The following is a 17,823-nucleotide window of genomic DNA, read 5'->3' as shown; positions in this document are numbered from 1 at the left end:
GTTTATTTATTTAAATATTTGTCGACTTTTATATTTTTTTGTTCTACGCGGCATTTTTCGTTATCGTGGTTTTTAGAATAGTATTTATTCTAAAACTGACATTTACTTGCCTCGGGATTTCCAAATTGTGGTTTATAATTTTTGTTCTTTCGAAATTGATGGTGATATCGAGAAATTCGTCCAATTCGTTAAATATATCAACAACCTTTTTCAGATGGATAATATCTTCGCCATTTTTTAAAGCTTTTAACATAAAGTCTTTTCTTGATACTCTCTGTGTCATTTATCAATAACCGGAATTCGAAGACTATTTGTAAGTCTCATCGCTTAATTCCATGTTTATTAGGACACCCAGTATGTTATGGCATTCGTTTGTGCAAAATTGATTCTTAAAATGTTAAATACAGGGTTACTCAAAAAGGATGAGACTTCAGAAACGACTGTTTCCTAATATTCATGGTTCCCTGCAACTTTTACCTTGTTTCGTTCTTCATAAATCAAACATTTAACGACTATATTTAAGGAAAAAGGCTGAATTTAAACTTCATCATATTTAAAGAGTTTCAGGTCGTCTTCAATGGCGCATTCTATCGTTCAGTTTTCCCTTTACGCCCTAGAGTGGAAAATATAATTACTTCTTTGGTTGAATTTACGTATGTCAAAACTTTTTTCTATTAAATTATACAGAGCATCCTATATAATATTGGATTATCTCTGCATGAACATCTTATATTATTATTATTATAGATTTATTTCGTGCACAAAGGTAAAATGGTATAAGATGAGTATAGAATATATTAATATAGTTTCTAGTCGAAACATAAAAAGTTTGCGCTCTTATTATCAACAAAATTGTTTAGAACAAAATTATCATCTTTAACTTTTGGTAATCCAAGAATTTTTATTCTTGGTCTAAAGGAATCTGAGCTGAAAACTTTAGAATGAGATATCCTTAATCCCGATCTGTTCATTAATCTGGAGATTAAATTCATGAGGACAACAAGCAATATTTAATCTGGAGATTAAGAAAAAGAGTGAATCAAGCATTAATCCCGATATCCACCATTCTTAAGTTCCCAGCTCTGATTGTATATCAAATTTTGTTTCACAAAAAATTTGTTTAGATTTCTAGATTGTACATTACAATCTTGTGCAATAGATTAAAGATTTTTACATAAAACAGTTCTTAAATCATGTTTACTTAGATCTACTTGTTGTATGAAAATTTTGTCTGGTTAATAATTGTCAACAGAATATTTTTTATGTATTCCTTATTTATGTTTGTTTACAAATATTAATTGTTGATGAATGGAAATGTAAACAAACACGCCAGTTGTGTTGTGAATCCGGAGCTTAGAGCGACAACTGAACTGAGTTGAATTGAATTGAATTGAACTGAATTGAATTGAAACTGAAAGACGGGACATTCTGGTTTGGAGCCTGTTCTTTAATTGCATCTTTATTGCAAGTTCATCTCTCCATCTGTGGTTCTGCCCGGAAAAGTAAGCATAAACCTTTATTTTAAGTTTACTTGAAATTTGTCTTTTTTTTGGAAGTTTCCGCAACCCATGAAATTTGCCTTTTCGGAAGTTTTTGCAACTCGATTCTTTTTGCAACTAATGAAATTTGCCTTCTTGGAAGTTTCAGCAATTCATTCCATTTCGCAACGTTTTACCACATTTTGCAACGTTATTGCAACTTTTGCAGCGATACCTTTAATCTTTGCAACGTTACTGCAACCTTTCTTATTTATTGCAACTTTCTTACATTGCAATTATTGGCAAAATGCTTTAAGTTTGCCAATTTTATTCATTGCATTTATTATGCAAAAGTTTTACCATGCAATTTATTACATGGTTTTAATTTGAGAGATACAGTGGTCTTCATAATTACCGAGTTTTTTCTCATAAAAGTATTACTTTTAAAAGTACAGTGGTCCTCATAAATACCGAGTCACCAGTGCTTTAGTCAATGCTAATAATATGGTTAAATAGCCATAATAATTTATTGATTAGCACCATTATTGCATTCCAATTAAAGTAAACAGAGTTGAGTTTGATTAATACTATGGTTTAAGCTTTAAACTTATGAATTATAAGCTTAACTTTAGCTTCTTTACAGCTGTAACTATTGGACCTTTTATGGGACCCTTATGGCTGTAAACTTTTAAATGCTTGTTTAACCCAACTCTTGTTTAGTTCGGAAGAGTCTTGCGAATCTGTCAGTGTCACAGAGCTCTCTATTTCCAAGAGTGGAATTTATATATTTGTATTTAAAGTAATAAATTATTGTTCAGTTATTCTTGTTTCATTTTAAAACCACATATACAGAATCACTTTAAATTTCCTGCTATTGCAGACAGGGTATTATTTTTCTGCAACACTACTGTCGAATATACATATAGTGAAACCCTTAATAACCAATACATCGAAAGAATTTATCAAATGTCGTATTCTTCACTTTCTGATAATGGAATGTTGCAGATATTTAGTTTTTTATTATATTAAATGATTATATGGAACTCTTTAAAACTGTTCCCGCATATTCATGGCTATTTATTTATTTTCGCAAATACTGAAATTTACGTAATATAGTATAAAACTCATTGAAAAATTGTCAAGACGACATTTGATAAATTCTTCCGATGTATTCGTTATTAAGGGTTTCACTGTATCTTATGACAATTTGATGAACTGGTCACAATTTGTACAAAACGAGTGCATAAATCCCAAATATTTGAGACATAGAAATCACAATTACATATATATCATACAATCTTAACACTGTGGATGTATGAAATGAAATTCTTGATTAAGAGTATTTGTATCTTAGAAATAAATTTAGCACGTTTACAGCTAACATCTTTTGTCATAGAACCATTAGATTGCAGTGTGTTGCCAAGATTTTAATTTCCCTTACATAGGGTAAAAAGGGTAAATTATATAAAAGTATCGGGCAAATATTATCAGTATTCATGACAGGGTTACTGAAAACTATATACAGGGCGTCCCAAGAAAAATGAGAGTTTATTAATAGTTTAGAATGTCTTCTTCCATAATTTGTTATGATGATTGATACACAAATAAAAATATTATATGGGAGTCATATTATATAGCAAACTTGATTTCAAAGTAAAATATATTTGAACAAAAGATTTCTTTAACGAAATAAACTGCAAAAAACTTTCATATTATAATACAGTATATGGAAGACGACATTTAAAACTATTTATCGACTGTCATGTTTCGTGGGACACCCTGTATTTTGTTATTGATTTGGTAACGTCTCTACATTTGTGCTAAACTTCAACTGCTGAAATAATTCAAGTTTTCGTTCTTTTTTCAATAAAAAATGTGCATAGGTTATTGAGATATTTAAGTTTTATACAATTGCGTATTAAATTAACAAAATCCTTTGCGGAATTTCTCTAATAAGGTCAAAATGAAAAGGACAATTGCTTAAAAACTAAACTTATTACTCATCTTACTAAGTTAATATCGACCTGAAATTTCTTAAATATGGTAAATATCGTCTTCATTGGTAAATCATTTGAACAAGTTGAGAGCTGCAAGGACCTAAATGTAGAAAAAAATACAGTCTCCTCCGCAGTCTCATCTTTTGTGGGTATCACTGTGCATCAGATTAGTCATAATCTCAATGATAAATTTCTAATATTTCCAAAATGAAAATCCATGAAAACGACTTTTAAAAGGCTTTAGATGAAATAAAGGCGAGGGGGGTAGTGTTTATAACACATTTTATTGGGACTTATTCTACAGAGCGTCCCATACATAGAGAATAGAATGTTCTCTATGGTCCCATATCATATTAGATTATCTCCAATCTTTAACGTAAAAATACTCACATAATACTCGAAAAATCTAGCATTTTCTGCAAAAAATAAATTCTATCAGCCTTATTAAATTTTTCGAAATGATTCATTCTTTTTAAATTTTCTGATTTGTCCCCCAAATCGTAATTTAGACCCACTGACACGGTCTAATTTGATGTGGGACACCCTGTACTAATTCTAATGCAACGTAATTCACTATGACCTCTATCATCAAATTGTATTACAACAATAACAAAGGGTAAACAAATGTCGGAACTTACATGGTCAGAGTAGTAAAGTCACGACTTACGAAATCATTTACTATCTCCAGTTTATATGTTTTTAAGCTGCAGTTCCCGAGCTGTCATACTCCTACAGGGTTAAGCTGCAGTTCCCGAGCTGTCCTACTCCTACAGGGTTAAGCTGCAGTTCCTGAGCTGTCCTACTCCTACAGGGTTAACTACAACTAATGAGACTTTCAGAGATGACTGTACGGAATTTGTAATTTCTGTTTCTATACATAAATGATTCCCTGAAAATATGGACTTCTTTCTTTCTTTGCCAAATCATCAAATAAGCCATTTAAAGCCCACATTCAAGGCATAACTGGGAAACATTGTACTTGTAAAATTTCAAGTCGTCTTTACATTCTAATTCTTACTTTCTGAGTAAACCCTATGTAAACGTCTCAGTAACATGAACGCAACTCCTATCGACTCCGCCTAACATCTAATCGCCGTCAAATACATCCAAAAAACAGAAATAAAAGTCGCTGCAAAATATCATTTTCCAACTACATTATTCTTTTTTAACACATTTTTAAAATTCATATATTTGATTCATATATTTATATGTATAATTGTAAGTAATATCATTAGTGCAATAATATTCTACAATAACTGTATCCGGATTATAATATCCTACAAGCTTGAACTAATAAACAATTGAACTAGAAAAATTAATTCGAAAACAATGTAAATTTAAAGCATAGAAATGATTGCCTGATTTAAGAGTTAGAGCTTTAAAGTAAGATTATAAGCTACATATCAATGAATTTCAACTCTAGTTTTATAGGTTGAACTTAATCCTTAATATTAAGTTCAACTCTACAATCGATAAGCTAACTCCTTACTTCTGGGCTGTTTACTTCTAAACCAGGAAGGACTAGAGGACTGATTAAACAAAAAGGTAAAAAAGGAAATTTTGAAACACACCGGCAAGGGTAGAGAGTGAGAGAGACTAAAGAGAAAAAATAAACAGAAATCAGTTCGTACAGTGTGAACTGACACTGCTAATTTGTGTATAATACAATGAGAATCATAAAACTGTGGATTAGGAAGACGACTTGCGATCTTATGGTCCATTGAACATGAAACACTGCAATTGACTCTGATCAATTGTATTAAAATTTGACTTTCAAGCCATTGAAAAAACTTTATAGTTTTTAACGGCAAGAACTACGCTCATAAAATGCATAAATGTCGTCTTAAAATTCTATACTTTAATGGATCTCACTGTATGTATATGTACAAAGTTCAGTGTACACTGTACTGGCTGTACAACAGTGTTCAAATTAACATATTGCACAGTGTACAGTGAACACAACAGTAAAGTTTACAATAAAAATATATTTAATTTTACAAGTTTGCACAAATACTGATTTATTGGATAAACTGCAACCCACGCCGTGTTAATTAAATTTTTCAGAAAAAAAATCTTCAAAATAATTCAGACATGATTATGTCATGCATGAATGCAGAGAAACAAAGAAAATTAAAGAATATCATTAAAAAAATAATTATGAAACTTTTTCCTATATGTTTTAATATTTTTTCTTAGGTTTCATCGTGAGTTTTTTTAAAGTTAACTTTAGTATTGGAAGGGGAAGTACTAGTCCCTAATGGTTTGGTTCTCATTGTTTACAATTCAAATATGGATCACATTTAATTCCTACAGTGTGACCTCAAAAACATGATAAGATTTTTAAGCCTTCTGGTGCAATTAAAATTCTCCAAGTTTCAATTCTGGAGGAGTTTTTTCTTAACATTATAAAATCCTTTTCATTCTTTTTCTTGGACACCCTGTAGAAAATGATGTTGAAAAAATGGTGAACGTGATGTTATATGAGTTGGTATTCGCGCTGTTTAGGTTAAACTTTGAATAAACAATGGTTCTGTATAATCTCAGAATAGTATTCTCCAAACACCTGAATATAGTTAATTTTTAGAAATATTATTTTAATTATAATCATTATTATAATTATTATAATTATTTAGATTATTTAGATTCATTATTAACATTATTATCACTATTACCATTATTATCACTATTACCATTATTACCATTATTATCATTATTATCATTATTATCATTATTATCATTATTATCATTATTATCATTATTATCATTATTATCATTATTATCATTATTATCATTATTACCATTATTATCATTCTTACCATTATTATCATTATTATCATTATTATTATACCTATTGTCATTATTAACATTATTTTATTTATCTAAATTATCAATACATTTGACTTACTACATACTAGTACTACATTAAAACTGTTAAAAAGGAAGACGACAATCAACTTGTTAATTTGAACTCTGCAAAAGTGATTTAATAAATGTTTATTGGGCTACTTAAAATCATTAATTGAGTTTAACAGCTAGCTGTCTTCCTATTACAAGGTTTCACGGGTGAAACTGAAGTTTAAGTTCTTTTAAGAAATTTAATGTTTATTTTGTTTATTTGCTGAGTTAATTAATTATTTTTTTGAGTTTTATTGCCTGAATTTTTAAACGTTTCCTACTATTGACACAGGTTATTCCAAAAAATGTCTGCAATGACAACTAAAGCCTAAATTTTTGATCAAAATTGAGAATTTTGGACATCTTTGATATCCATTAAGAATTTCTAATCGAATGGTGTAATTTAGAGATTTCCATCATTATCGTGGCAACTCTTTTATTCAGTTTTAAGTTTTGGAATTCCTCTGATGTAAAATTAATCAAGAACACCGGTCAAAAATTGAGAAATCAATAACATTGGTCAAAAATTGAGAAATCAATAACATTGGTCAAAAATTGAGAGGTCAAAAATTGAGAAATCAATAACATTGGTCAAAAATTGAGAAATCAATAACATTGGTCAAAAATTGAGACTCTAGCTATCAGACACAATAGTTTTTTTAGAGACACCCTGTATAGTATATGCAGGATGTATAGTATACAGTGTTTACATTACATACCTGTTTATTGTAGTTGACCAGCCTAAGAAACTGACCGGCAATTTGACCCAGCTCCCTCTGACACAAGGAGAGGCCGGGGGGAATCTAAACAAATAATATGTGATTAGACAGTTGTTATGAGTATCATTTATTCATCGTTAATCAAACTCAATCAACAGCATTTAAACAATATAAAAGACGAATCTACTAATGGGCGAATTACATATAATAAATATAGAGGAAGAAAATGCTTAACAATTTTAAGAACAAGTTAATTTTTCCCCGCTAAAAAATGAACCGCATAATATCTTCAGAATACTTTTAAGGATAGTAAGTTTAACACTTGATCTCACTATCTAATGTGGGCATTTTGAAATTTGAAGATAAATGCTAGTGGCTAGATCTCTCGATTGAAGGTGTCAGGGTTATCAAGAGGAAAATATTTATCCATAGGTTCAAATGAGATGGAGAGCCATCAATGCTTAATATCGAGATTAACGTTGCAGGCACTTTCCTAAAGAGATTTTCCCAAGGGCGACTTCCCCAGGTTAGGTTAGGCCTGCTGAGGCTCTGTAGACTGCAATGGTGCCGAGTGCTGCGGCTAGGATGGGATAGAGGGACCGAGCGCCACTGCTATAACAGGCAAGTGGGCCAAGCGCTGTGGCTATGGCAGATTTGGGAAGTTGCCGCTTGGGAAATTGTACATTTGGAAAGTTGTCACATAGAAAAATATCCTTGGTAAGCTGCCGCTTGAGAAAAGGCCTTTGGGAAAGTATCTTACATTAATTAATAACACTTGAATTTTAACCATACTAGGCTTTTAGGGCGCTTCGCGCCCATCTTCTATTTAAATTGTGAACATGTTCTTAATGTAACATTGAAAAACAAAGAAAAAAAATTTCGCGGATTTTATAAAAAAGATTTGCGGATTTTCAAGATTTTAAAATTTTTTACAAAAATAAAAAGCTTTTCAACACAACTTTTTTAAATTTTCATCATTCATAAACCTTCCCTGTGGTCATGCGAGATCCCACAAAAAATTTGGGCTTGATCAGTTCAGCCGTTTTGACGTTTATTGGATACAAACAGACAAGCCAAATTTATATATAGATATATGGAAAGATGGTTGAATATAATATAATTATTACCTGCATGCCTGACTTCATGTTTCCTGAGATGATTTGTTTATTGAATTCAATAATTCTTTTCTGAACCAGATCCCGGATCCGCTGGTTAGGATCCTCTAATCCTTCAATCTAGGATTATAATAATATGATTAAGATCCTCAAATCCTTCAATCAAGGATTATAATATGATTAGGATTCTCTAATCCTTCAATCTAGGATTATAAAATGATTAGGATCCTAATCCTTTAATCTAGGATTATAATATATTCAGAATCCTCTAATCCTTCCATTTAGGATTATAATATGATTAGGATCCTATAATCCTTCAATCTAGGATTATATGATTATTCTCTAATCCTTCAATCTAGGATTATAATATGATTAGGATCCTATAATCCTTCAATCAAGGATTATAATATGATTAGGATTCTCTAATCCTTCAATCTAGGATTATAAAACGATTAGGATCCTAATCCTTTAATTTAGGATTATAATATATTTAGAATCCTCTAATCCTTCCATTTAGGATTATAGTATGATTAGGATCCTATAATCCTTCAATCTAGGATTATAAAATGATTAGGATCCTCTAATCCTTTAATCTAGGATTATAATATATTTAGAATCCTCTAATCCTTCCATTTAGGATTATAATATGATTAGGATCCTATAATCCTTCAATCTAGGATTATATGATTAAGATTCTCTAATCCTTCAATCTAGGATTATAATATGATTAGGATCCTCTGACCCTTCAATCAAGGATTATAATATAATTAGGATCCTCTAATCCTTCAATCTAGGATTATAAAATGATTAGGATCCTCTAATCCTTCATTCTAGGATTATAATATCATTAAGATTCTCTAATCCTTCAATCTAGGATTATAATATGATTAGGATCCTCTAATCCTTCAATCTAGGATTATAAAATGATTAGGATTCCCTAATCCTTCAATCTAGGATTATAATATGATTAGGATCCTCTAATCTTTCAATCTAGGATTATAAAATTATTAGGATCCTCTAATCCTTCAATCTAGGAGTATAGCAAATAAAGAAATAAATTCAAGGATCAATAATATTCAATGAAACTGAACAAACTGAAAGAAAACGAAATGCTGATGGACGATGGACGAATAAATTGTGGATATTATTATGATTCACTCAAACCTAGACAAGGTTTGTTGCTAGGAGCTCAACCCTGGAGCTCTTTGTGTAACATTGCTTACAGGATTGAACAATAATAATACCTGTTCACAAAGACTGGTAGCTAAGGGTTGGGGTAGTAGTGGTTTGCCCTTCTCCTCCAGGTTGCTGTTAACATCCGACACTATCTAAAACAAAAATCAGTTTTTAAGAAAGGTTTGAAAAAAAGATCAATAAAAAAAGTTTGAAGGCACATAATAATGTTTTTTAAATTAAAATAATAAAAGTTTTTAAAAAATGAAAAGTTTCTAAATTTTTTTTTAATTTTCATAAATTTTTTATTTTAAAACTTTATCCAAAAAAAATTAATTTAAAAAAAAATTTACCTGAAGACCAACACCTGGAAGAATTTTTAATAGATCCGCATCCTCGTAGAAATCCTAAATAAAAAAAACATAAAAATATGAAATCTATTTGTCATGTCAGACGCCATTCTAAAAGAAATAAATAATTGAAAACCAAAAGTTTTGAAAATGTTGAGATTTTATTTAATATTATCTAACAACTAAAATTTCATTTTAACCAAAATGTTTTTAACTTTATAAAATATGCCGATAAAAACTAGAACCTTAAATAAGAGTTGAAAAAAAACCCTGATTAATAACATTATTTCTGCAATTGCATATTGAACATGGATCTCATCGAACCAGAAAGAGGATTAAACTGTCTTGTGTAATCGCTCCAGCCCCGTCTAGTGAACCCAGTGTTTAGTGGACCCGGCTAAATATGCAACAGACTGGCTGGGTAGTGGGTACATGCGAATGGATGAAATCATGAAAATGGATTATAATGTTTACCTGTAAGAGTATATCGATGTGCTGCTTAACCTTCTCCTTAAGTTTCTGGCTGTCCTGTGGGACTATGTAGGGGTTGAGGGAGCTGAAGGAGACAAGGATGCAGGCGGTACTCACACTAGTCCTCTCAACCTAGCAGAACTAAGATAAATATCAACAAACAAACAACGTTCTAATAACGTAATATCACGTTACTCACACTAGTGTACTCTCACTAGTGTACTCACACTAGTGTACTCATACTTGTGTACTTATACTTGTGTACTCATACTTGTGTACTCATACTTGTGTACTCATACTTGTGTACTCACACTTGTGTACTCACACTTGTGTACTCACACTAGTGTACTCACACTAGTGTACTCACACTACTGTACCATACTAGTGTACTCGCACTAGTGTACTCGCACTAGTGTACTCGCACTAGTGTACTCACACTAGTGTACTCTACTCAGTACTCACACTAGTCTACTCACACTAGTCTACTCACACTAGTCTACTCACACTAGTCTACTCACACTAGTGTACTCACACTTGTGTACTCACACTTGTGTACTCACACTTGTGTACTCACACTAGTGAACTCAAGCTAGTGTACTCACGCTAGTGTACTCACACTAGTGTACTCACACTAGTGTACTCACACTAGTGTACTCACACTAGTGTACTCACACTAGTGTACTCACACTTGTGTACTCACACTAGTGAACTCAAGCTAGTGTACTCACGCTAGTGTACTCACACTAGTGTACTCACACTAGTGTACTCACACTAGTGTACTCACACTAGTGTACTCACACTAGTGTACTCTCGCTAGTGTACTCTCGCTAGTATACTAACACTAGTGTACTCACAAAAGTGTACTCACACTTGAGTACTCACACAAGTGTACTTACGCTAGTGTATTCACACTAGTGTACTCTCTCTAGTGTACTCTCGCTAGTATACTAACACTAGTGTACTCACAATAGTGTATTCACACTTGTGTACTCACACAAGTGTACTTACGCTAGTGTACTCACACTAGTGTACTCTCGCTAGTGTACTCTCGCTAGTATACTAACACTAGTGTACTCACAATAGTGTACTCACACAATTGTACTTACGCTAGTGTACTCACGCTAGTGTACTCACACTAATTATTCACTCAAGTAAAAAAAAATTACGTAAATCGCAATCAAATCACCTAAGAATGAAGCTACGTCAAACTATTAAAATTTACACTAAGATTATTAAGGAAAAAAAACTGGAATTTAATTAAATCCCAAGAAGAAAATCACATACCTAAATCAATATTCTACATTAATGAATGTTATTAGAACGTCATTTAAAAAAACATCCAAGAATGAATAAATATTGAGGAATTAAAATACTACTAATTAAGATTCAATCAATCAATAGTATGTGATCTAAAACCTAGAAGAATTTAGTAAAATCTGTAGCAACAAAACAAGTCATAAATTGCCCTCCCTCTACTATACAGTGATAACCAGAAAACAATAAAAATACTTAAGTGTATTTGATGTTGTTTCCAAAGAAATAGTTTTACTAGACACTTATTAAATCAGTATTTTAGTGAAATCAGTCTGTTTACACTGCACAATTTCTGTGTTTCATGCTCACTGGACTTATAACTTGATTTTAAAAGTGGTCTTTCTATTCCAGAGTTTTCTGGTTCTAACTCTACCTGATCCCTGAGATCAACAATCCTCCTGGCGTCCATGGTCAGGGTCTCTGGTAGAGTATAGTAATCATCCCACTCCAATATTTCCAGGAATGCATCAGTAAGAACTCTTGTTCCCAACAGTTTCTGGTATTTAGGATCCTCACTCTCTTCCTGGGATGGAGCATGTCGCACCTGCAATTTAATAATCTACAATAAAATGATAGAAACACGAAAATGAAACAAAAACATTTAGTTACTACATTGTGAGAATTAAAAACGTTGTCACCTCCCCATTATTGTTTAAAAGGTCTCATTGTGAATTGGTCCTAGCACTCTTAAATGGCGGTTTATTTGACTATCCCTTTGTGTATTTTAATAGCCATTGTTAGGACGGTTAGGAAATACTGATTTAACAAGAATGTTTTGTCATCTATAAAAACTGGGAAAAGAAACCAGCAGTTAAGCCACCTACGCTCCCATATCCACCTTCGCAAACTAGGTCTAATTACAGATAATTTAAACCTTTAATAAACCAAGATATGTGTTGTGAAACCTGTAAAGGGACTGTTGACGTTTTTTAAAGTTACTCTAATGTTAATAATTAGTTCCACGCTGTATTCACAACGGTACCCTTTAAAATATGAGAAGGAATCTTCGTTTTTCTATCTTAAAACCAGATAATTATAATGATTACTACCCTGTTCTGCAGCATATCCATAAGTCACTTTTATAGAGAAACCCCAGTTTCAGATAATATATTTTCAGATAGGAAAACAAGAATAACTTCCTCAGACGAAGAAGAAGCTAAGGGTACTTTTGTAAATTGACCATGATATTTAAAATAAAATTTTACTGACCAACCACTGCCTGGTGGCACTGAGTCCGTCCTCCACAGTTTCCAGGAACTCTTTAAACTTTAACTTCTCATATTCAACACTCTTAGATACTATCATAGGTCGGGCCTAAACAATTCAATTGGGGGTCACAATAATGAAAATAATGAAAATAATGAAAATAATGAAAATAATGAAAATAATGAAAATAACGAAAATAACGAAAATAATGAAAAAAATGAAAATAATGAAAATAATGAAAATAATGAAAATAATGAAAATAATGAAAATAATGAAATTAATAAAAATTTCTATCCAATTATTATGACCTTTAACATATATTTTGACAAATTTTCTATTTCACTCGGTTTTTTATTTTTGCTCAAATTTTTTTATCATTATTTTATTTTTAATATAAAATTACAACTTTACGTCAAAATTAAATACTTTATTCAATTTTGATGGAATTTATCACACCTAATATTTCCCGTTGTAGGGTGATAAGTGATTTTTTCGCCCTACAACAGGGCGAAAAAGTAACTTTTTCACCCAACAACAGGGTGTTTAAAACTTTATCGACGTGCTTTTGAATAATTTGTGTAGACCTGAATAAAACTATATTTTTAAAAACATTTCTTAATTTAAGTACAATAAGTTAAGTATTCAAACTTTATTTTTTTTTTTACTTTATTGATTATTGCTTTATTGAAATGGGTATCATGCGTGCGAAAACGTTTATGCTGTGATTTTTGATTAAAAAAAATAAATACCCGGCAAAAACTTTTTCGCACTTAATAATACCCATTACAATGACATAGATATTATTACCTGCTGTATTGTAAAGTTAGCCATGTCTATCTTCATTAATTCTAACGTTTCAATAATTCCTAGATAAAAATATCTTTATATAGGAAAATATTTAAGCATAAGGATAATTTAGATTAAAAAAATTAAATTAATTTATATTTTGTGTGTGTGAATATTTACAGGAAAAAACTTGATATTTAAAATAGGAAAAAATGTAAAGTAAATAATGTTGCGTAAAAAATGATTATAAGACTTCTTCTCCGAGCTTGGGATACGGATCCACAACACGGATCTAAATATCAACAAAATAAAACTATACAACATGTTGACTAATTATAGACGAATATTAACATACATTTAGGCTAAAAAAGAAGTAAAAATATTGATATAAGACATAAAAACAGATCTACGGTATACGGATAAGCGTCAAAACAAAATGGATCCTTTTTTACCTTTAAAGATGGCGACCACTTGTGATTCTGTCTTGAGCTGAGCAATCTTATCGTCACGGACAGGAGCGCACAGCATCGACATCATTCCTTCAATAGGAAATACAATCAATTTTGGTCAAATATAATAATGTTTCTGAAGAAAATGGATTTTATGATTTTTTCAACGAAATACATGTTAAAAATGGAATCCTAGTTTAATCAAAACAAAACATTATCACGAAAAAAGAAACTGATAAATTTGGGAAGGAAAAACAAAAATAAGAGCTCTGCAAAAGCATATTTACCAGAAATACCCAAAGGACCTTTTCTTAGGTTAAAAAAAAATATGGAGAGTTAAATTTTTCGATTCGTCTTTAAGATTCTTCCGATCCTAAATTTAATAAAACCGTCCTATTTAAATTCTTAAAAATCAAAATATCTTCCTTTAAAAATCCGCAAAATTTTTTTCTTCTTTGTTTTTAAATGTAAACAAAAAGAACATGTACACCATCTATTTCCTAAATTTCATTCATATTTCGTCATCAAGTTATGAAGAGGGTTATTTCTATCTAAAAAAAACTAAGTCAAAAATAAAATATGAATAATAAAATCTGAGGCCGAATTTAAAGAATTTGAGCCGCGGCTTAAATCCGCCAAAACCCGGTTTAAATTAAGCGCCGGCTTAAATCTTGAAACATTTGATACAATTTTAAGTGGAACCAACCATATTTAAGCCGCCGCTCAAATTTTTTAAATTCGGCCTCTATTCAGCGCTCTTTTAAACAAATGAAAAATCAAACTTTACAATTTAATGAGTAAAGAATATTTTTAGAAAAACTTTGATTTCCTTGAAAGAAGTTTAGGAAGTAGGGGGAATGTGTTTTATTAACCTAGAATATATCCTGCATATTTCTCGAACTCGAGAGTTCCAGCATCTATCTGCTGCTGAATGAGAGCCGTATCTAGGACCTCGTCGATCTTCTCACGGAGCTTCCCGTGCTGGGGGAGCAGCAAGGAGATAAGCAGCTCCTTGATCTCCTCCAGCAGTACCATTGCCTAAAATAAGATCAAATTAACAATTTGTTCTTTAGAGTTTTCAAATAACAAAGCTTTAATAAACAAATCATAAGTAAATTAAGTTTTATTTAAATTTTAAAATTGAGCTCGTTGTTGCCCCCCCCCCCAAAAAAAAAACACCAAAAAATGGCCAGATTTGGAACAAAAATAAATCATTTCTAAAACATTTACAGGTTTTGTCTTCCCCCACTGCGTTGAAAATGATTAATTGACCCAGGGCCGGTACCGGAGGGAGGGGTGAAATTTCAACCCCCTCCCCCATTCTTTAAGTGAGAGATGGTAATACCTGATTGAATTTCGGTGGCTTTGCCTCTAGTTCTTCTTTTAAAACATCCCAGAATGCACGATGCATAATCTCTCTACAAAATCAAATGAATATTTAAAAAAAATTATAAAAAGATAAAAAAGTTTACGAGGAAAATTAAGAAAAGTTGGAACTGAACAATGATTTCTTAAATCTTAACTTATTTATACTTTTTAATATTTGGTTTCAAGCGACCGAGATAATCATGGTTTTCTATCTAATAATTTATAACTTTCTTGTGTAAATGCAGATAAGAAAAGAAAGGGAATTGACAGAGCAATGCAATGCAATGAAAATGTCTCCATAAATTGTTTCTCTTCGTTACTTACATAAAGGTGTCGGGTACCGTTGTGAATCAGACCCTTGACAATGGAGGGTCACGTGAAAATATACTAACTACCTCTTTAATGTAAAAAAAACTAAAAATTAACCTAATTGATTCCTCTACACTGCTTCCCTCTGGACGTATTTTCTCGAGTTGAAAATCCTTGTTCACGGCGATCTCGTGAGCTAACGCCATGTTCGTGATCCCCTTGCTGGCATCCATCAACTCCGCCGTCGACATCTGCGTGTTCGCCCCGTTCGTGTTCGTGAAACCAGGGACTATAAAACCACGCCCAGGGGAGGGGGACAGGGAGGGGTTACGGGATATAGTTCTCCGCCTCTTTTTATTTTTCGAGGGCGGGGTACTTGAGCCAGGAGCTGGAGGCGGGGTACTTTGGCTTGCACCTGCCCCATCAGAAACCTAGAAGTAAAATCATTTAAAATTAACTTCATCTATATTTACAGTTAGTTGAGGATATATATTAAAAAAGGTAATAATTCCCAGAGAAGGACTTTTTTACCCTTCCCCCGAATCTGGTCATGTACAAAATTGATAGGAGGGGGGGGGGCCTGGGGGGGGTCCAAAAATCGTATACTAGGACAGACCCCATCCCCTTTAGTTTCTGAAACATCTATAATAATGACACAATAATGTAATATATCAAAACTTACTTTCACTTTGTCTTTGTTTAAAGTTTCATTATTCTCTGGAGCTGCTTTGTTTGTTTCAGGAGTTGGTTCTGCTTTGTTTAATTTTTTAATTTCTTCCTCCTTCTTCTCCTCCTTCCCCGTCCCGGGTGATAATAAAAATCCTTTTTTCATTCCTCTCTCCTAGATAAATTCACAATCTGTACGTACTGTACGTTAAAAATACAATTTAATGTTAAATATTAGATCAATAAACTAATCGATTTGTTATATATATTGATCAAACACATGATTAATGTAAAATTATTAAAAATCAATATTTACCATAATTTTGGTATAACTTTAATTTTGCGGAATATTCTGCGTATTTGCAACTTCTTAATAACCATAAATTTGCGCAGTTAGCAGGTTCATTGACGCAACTCAACTGACTTTAGTTTGACGCGAACATTCTAGATGGTTCTAGCCTGGATCCATGGCTGCGTAAATCCGTAGAATGTTCAACCATTTGCGCATTTTATAGTGAAATTGTAACTATATGTGGACTACCTTTTTTTTTCCGACGAGGGGGTTACCACTGCAATAAAGGACAATTCTTGGTTTGAACTCTTCCAGTAGGCCTGGTATACCTCACTGGCCACTGCTTTGTGCTGGCTTGTTTTGCTTTTTAGATTGTGTTTCTGTTTTGAGTATCAGCTGATCAAACATTTTGTAGATTTAAACATTTTTTCCTGATTAATATTTTTATTGTTTAAAGTTATTTTTAAAATTTTATTCATTCAAAAATTTAAAAAGATAAAATATTTTTGAATCTACAAAATAGCATTCCCCATTCCACCCCCCGCAGCAGCTATGGATTATGAAGCATACATATCCGGATTTGAACACAGAGAATCTCAAAACCAAGCTAAGAATATTTCTGTGGTTTCCCCGGAAGTTCGCCAATCAAAATTTGAGGCAAATCGGTCCAGCCGTTCATAAGTTATGAATTTTATGATCGCACATACAAACAAATAAACAGACATACAGAGATTACATCTTTATATAAATAACTATTTAATGAATCAGCTTAAAATCAGGATTTTACTATACTAAATTGAACTGATATAAAGATATAACATACAGTCGAAAGTAAATATAAAAATCAGTTTTTTACCAAATATTTCGCTGGGCGGAATGTTTTTTAGACACCCAAGTACTGTAAAAATCAATATAAACATACAGGGTGTCCCACAAAACATGTCACTTGGTGAACATTTTTTAATGTCTACTTCCATATCTATACTGAATTCGAGACAATTTTGGTGTCTTTTAAATAGTTTTTTAATAAAATTGGGAAAAATAGGTAAAATACTTATCATGTATTAGCAAAAATAAATGACTTAATGAATCTCTGAAATTTATGAAAGATAAGAAAATCAATGGAATAACAGTTTTCAGGTCAAAGAGTTCAAACATTAATTGTAAAGCATTATTTACTTAAAGGGACTGTAAGTGTAATTTTGCATGCAAAGGAAGCAATAAACGTTTTACAA

The 17,823-nt window shown here is 31.7% G+C and overlaps 1 protein-coding gene and 1 long non-coding RNA gene across 3 annotated transcripts; one reads left to right on the top strand and one right to left on the bottom strand.

Annotated features, from left to right (window-relative positions):
- The first annotated feature begins 1,211 nt into the window (after positions 1–1,211).
- On the top strand, positions 1,212–2,299 carry LOC111696459 (uncharacterized). The gene is made up of 2 exons (XR_002764089.1): positions 1,212–1,502; positions 2,199–2,299. It is a non-coding gene; the product is annotated as an uncharacterized LOC111696459 (long non-coding RNA).
- A 3,451-nt stretch (positions 2,300–5,750) lies between these two features.
- LOC111696438 (T-complex protein 11-like protein 1) lies at positions 5,751–16,730 on the bottom strand. 2 transcript variants are annotated; one of them, XM_023466040.1, is made up of 15 exons: positions 16,613–16,729; positions 16,313–16,471; positions 15,748–16,061; positions 15,299–15,371; positions 14,826–14,991; positions 13,957–14,043; positions 13,526–13,584; positions 12,722–12,826; positions 11,886–12,056; positions 10,202–10,330; positions 9,731–9,784; positions 9,449–9,532; positions 8,217–8,324; positions 7,090–7,173; positions 5,751–6,038 (listed from the first exon to the last, which is right to left on the bottom strand). In XM_023466040.1, the coding sequence occupies exons 1-15, from the start codon at positions 16,613–16,615 to the stop codon at positions 5,982–5,984; spliced, it is 1,653 nt and encodes a 550-aa protein (XP_023321808.1). In that variant the 5' UTR covers positions 16,616–16,729; the 3' UTR covers positions 5,751–5,981. The 2 variants fall into 2 exon arrangements, with proteins under 2 accessions (XP_023321808.1, XP_023321809.1); XM_023466041.1 differs by lacking the exons at positions 5,751–6,038; positions 7,090–7,173; positions 8,217–8,324 and adding an exon at positions 9,175–9,234 and having other exon boundaries at positions 16,613–16,730.
- Between the last annotated feature and the right edge of the window lie 1,093 nt (positions 16,731–17,823).

This window comes from Eurytemora carolleeae, unplaced genomic scaffold, assembly GCF_000591075.1.
Source record: "Eurytemora carolleeae unplaced genomic scaffold, Eaff_2.0 scaffold6, whole genome shotgun sequence".
NCBI classification, from domain to species: Eukaryota; Metazoa; Arthropoda; class Copepoda; order Calanoida; family Temoridae; genus Eurytemora; species Eurytemora carolleeae.
This window is presented reverse-complemented; position numbering and strand designations above follow the sequence as displayed.